Here is a 4,522-nt window from a genome sequence, read left to right on the forward strand (position 1 = left end):
TGAGATATCATGATAACAATCTCAATGTATGGAATTTCATAAGTTGACCTCTATGACCCTTGACCTTTGACATACGTGCTCCAAAATCTAATCAGATCGTCTTCCTATGGTGATACATACTATCCTTAAGTTTGAAGTTTAAATCTCAAATGGTTCTTGAGATATCGCGCTAACAAACTCAATACAAGGAATTTCATAAGTTGACCTCTGTGACCTGTGACCTTTGACCTACGTACTCCAAAATCTAATCAGATCGTCTTCCTATGGTGATAAATACTATTCCCGAGTCTTAAGTTTAAATCTTAAATGGTTCTTGAGATATTGTGATAACGGTCAAACGGGACGGACAACCCGAAAACATGATGCCTCCGGCACCACCTTCGGTGGCGGAGGCATAAAAATATACCGTATATAGGCCTATCTTTTCCACTTAACACTCTATTAAAATGTTATCTGTACAGGGCTGAACAGTAGTTGCAATTCTGTGCTCTTTCATTCATTATACTTCATTTAATAAAACAATAGGCCCATTATCGCATATGGCAAATCATTGTGTATGAGACACTTGTCTAGTGTCTTTACATTAACTTGATGTAAACACAGGTATATTTGTAGCTCAATAGAGTTATGCATTGAACTTGAAATATACCTGTGTCAGTAGTGACTGTTGATGTATTCGTTTGTATTTTATTATGCATAATATTTTATCGTTGTTCGAAGATGGATAAGGTTCCGATTTTAATATGACGAAGGTTAATATTTCTATACGTTTTATTCCCAGAGTAACGTGAACAGCTCACCACTCTATTTCATTTATTCATTTATGTGTAGTATGTTCTTTTACAGGTTAGCATTGAAAATTACAAAACTGTTTTATTTTTTACGATAGTTTGTAATTAGGACAAATACATATATTTTTTTTAAATCAATGAAACTTTAAACCCGAAGGCTGTCATTACTGACTAGAACCCTTTTCAGGTCTGAATCAAAAGACTATTACACACATAGTCTGTGTACTTTAATAGGAGAAGAAGAGAAAAATCCAACAATAGAAAATGAAAAATAGAAATGCAATTCATCGTGCGTGCGAGCGTTGTCCTTGTTAGGCGTTCGACCAGCGAGGCGTGTGATTCCGTATACCCAGAGAGATGTGACACATCTTCCTGGTATACCCAAGTGGTTGTTGTCGTCCTGTGTAGTCCCTATATTGCTAGCCTTCACCGTGGTCATTGGCGTCGAATATCGAGGTAACCGAGGAGATCAGTCACCATGCCGACGTATAAGCTGATGTATTTTAACGTTCGAGGCCGAGCTGAGGCTACCCGGATGATCTTCGCGCTCGCGGGCCAAGATTACGAGGATTACAGGTTCAAAGAAGGGGAGTGGCCAGAAATCAAAGGAAATACAGAATGTAAGTAAAATCCTAATTAAGATAGGCCTATATTCTGTCCCGAGCTGATATTATACTAGATGTCATATTTAGTAATTATTTCTCTTGCTCAGGCAAATTAAATTTGATTTGATGTGATGTTAACTAGCCGGATGGCCATACCTTGCCAGCATATTTCATTGCGTAGAAAATATGTTTAAAAATACGTCACTCTCCAGGGGCGGATCTAGCTGGCGGTGAGGGTGGGGGCCCAATTCTTAAGAAAATATTTAGCGGCGAATCAGCAGGCGAATAAATGGGGGGGGGGGGGGTTTGGAGCACTATTTTTTTTTACCCAACACCTACGGCCAATATCGATTATAGGACCGCCGTAGCATTCCCACGGTCAGAAACGGTTGCGGTCACATATACACTGTTGGTCATAATGGTGGAATAATTATTTTTACCCCAGTTTAGGGAAGGATTTTAAAAAATTATTTATTTCTAATAGATCTAGAAAATGGCATACATTCTCAGATTTTATTGAATACTAATTTGCGAGTATTTGTTTTGCGTGACTGCTTCATCATATGTGTGTTACTATGCTAATCAGCTAGGGAACCTACGTCCTTAAATCATAATTGACAGAAATGAGGATTAATGCCTCACAAAAGGGCACTGATATATAGCTGATCGACACGATTTTTATCCTGGGGCCTCACAGTAACGAGGCAATTGCTTAGCCTCTGAATCATGACTGTACGCAGTGTTTACTAGGGTACGCGGCCGCCCCCACAAATCCCCCAAAACGAAGAAAATGCAATAAATTGTCAAAAATTCATTGCAATTTCCCCCCCCCCCCCGCCCCCAACAGGAAAAATTTCTCTGTGTGGCCATGCCTTGAACCATAATGCATGGCCCTACAGAGGAATTTTTCCTGTTGGGGGCCGGGGGAAAATGCAATGAATTTTTGACAATTTATTGCATTTTCTTCGTTTTGGGGGATTTGTGGAAGGGGCCGCGTACCCTAGCAAACACTGCGTACAGTCATGATTCAGGGGCTAAGCAATGGCCTCGTTACTATGAGGCCCCAGGATAAAAATCGTGTCGATCAGCTATATATCAGTGCCCTTTTGTGAGGCATTAATCCTCATTACTGTCAATCATGACTTAAGGACGTAGGTCCCTTAGCTGATTAGCATAGTAACACACATATGATGAAGCAGTCACGCAAAACAAATACTCGCAAATTAGTATTCAATAAAATCTGAGAATGTATGCCATGATCTAGATCTTTTAGAAATAAATAATTTTTAAAAATCCTTCCCTAAACTGGGGTAAAAATAAATATTCCACCTTTATGACCAACAGTGTATGTTAGGGAAACCGCACTGCGTATTTTAAATTGTGGATACAGAAAATCTTTGGCGGCCGTAGCTTTATGACAAATAAGGCAGACGCAAGGTAGCCGAACGGTGCCTACAAGGCGGCCGAAGGGGGACCATACGTTAACCGTGCTACCGCTTCACCCCGATAGTATTATGGATCGCAAGGCTACCGTACAGCCGACGTACGGTCGCCGTGGAACCGCTCTACGGCATGGCTACCGCGTGTCTAATCGCTACGGCGATCCTAGAAATGAAAACAGTTATAACTCCGCGTTATAATCCCACGATGACCCGTACGGCCTGTACAGATAGGGATACGCCCTAGGGTGACCCTGAGGCCACCGCAGATTATCTGCGGCTGCCGCAAATATCTCTCGATTTCGGGTGCGTACGACCGCTGTATCCTAGCCGTAGAGCAAATGTGACCTAGGCATTATCCATCAAACTGGGCTATCAATATGAACTCCGTTGGCAACAACACTCAACGACCAATCAAATTGAAGTTTCCATGGAAGTTACAATAACAATAGCAAAGTTAGCATACATTTCAGCCCTGATCAGGCGCGTAGCCAAGGGGGGCGGGGCGGTCGCCCCCCCCCCCCCCCCCAAAAAAAAAGAGAGAGAGAAGAGAGAAAAGGGGAAGAGGACGTAGGAAGAAAAGAGAGCAGACATAGAAACATTTTTTTGTAATTCAGACAAGGATTAAGAGTCGTGAACGGTACAACGAATCGTCTTCTTTCTCTAATACCCCTCATCTCTCTCTCTGCACCCACCCCCTATAGGGAGCGCGCTTCGCGTGCTCACTACCGCCCCCTAAAATAAAACCCTAGCTACGCGCTTGGCCCTAATTAAACTTAGTCCGCTTATTCATGAAACAGCAAAATGTCATGCTGTTCATGTAGTACCAATTACTCTGATTCTGTGTAACAAAATTATTAAACAAAATCAATCCGTCGTTAAAGGAAAGTGAACAAAATATGATTTCATGCTGACATGATTCTTATTTGCTCATTTAATAGATAATTACAATTTTTCAATGGAATAAGGAGATTCAGTGGCTTATAACAATTATCATAATTTTGCTATTGATAACAAGTTTTATGACACAGGGGCTCTGGGCTTCAGTGCGACCTACCGTCATTCAATGGCCAGCTTAGGTGGCTTAGGTGGATTGTCGGTAATGAATTCGTAAAATGTTATTTCAATTCCTTTACAATGTTTAGAGAAATGAAAGATTATCATCCATCTCGTATCTTTCTGTTTGAACAGTGTTTCCATTGGGTCAGTGTCCCGTACTGCTCATCGATGGAAAGGCGATGCCACACTCTAAGGCCATCAATCAGCATCTCGCAAGAGAGTTCGGTACGTATACTGCTGTTCTTGTTCTTATTCCCTCGCTCCCCCCCCCCCCCCCCCCCATACAGGCCCACTGTTATCCATTGTTTATGTGTAGCCCATTCATGCAAACATCATTCCAAAAGTCATAGACACGGATCTGATCATGGCGACTTTATAATAAAATAATTAAATACAGGGTCTAAATATCTACTTACATGCAGATTTGGAAAATAATTTTGAAGATTTGATGGTTCACTCGGACTTGGCCCCAAACACATTCGCACCGCCATGATGAGATGGCTCGCGTCGATGTGGGCGTGTCTTTATAACTTTTTTTTAACCAATCACGTTGCTCAAAATGTTTCCCATAGCTGAATGGTTTGGGAATCACAATTCGCCCCCGGCCCCTCGACCCCCACGTCCTTCT

General features: G+C 41.8%; 1 protein-coding gene across 1 annotated transcript in view; it reads left to right on the forward strand.

Annotated features, from left to right (window-relative positions):
* The first annotated feature begins 1,014 nt into the window (after positions 1 to 1,014).
* LOC754374 (probable glutathione S-transferase 6) overlaps positions 1,015 to 4,522 on the forward strand; it is a 7,004-nt gene continuing 3,496 nt past the window's right edge. Inside the window, exons 1-2 of the mRNA XM_030980024.1 lie at positions 1,015 to 1,411; positions 4,027 to 4,119. Coding sequence (XP_030835884.1) covers positions 1,270 to 1,411; positions 4,027 to 4,119 — 235 coding nt within the window. The 5' untranslated portion in view covers positions 1,015 to 1,269. The remainder of the gene's footprint in view (positions 1,412 to 4,026; positions 4,120 to 4,522) is intronic.

This window comes from Strongylocentrotus purpuratus, unplaced genomic scaffold, assembly GCF_000002235.5.
Source record: "Strongylocentrotus purpuratus isolate Spur 01 unplaced genomic scaffold, Spur_5.0 spur5_scaffold_10, whole genome shotgun sequence".
In the NCBI taxonomy this organism is placed as follows: Eukaryota; Metazoa; Echinodermata; class Echinoidea; order Camarodonta; family Strongylocentrotidae; genus Strongylocentrotus; species Strongylocentrotus purpuratus.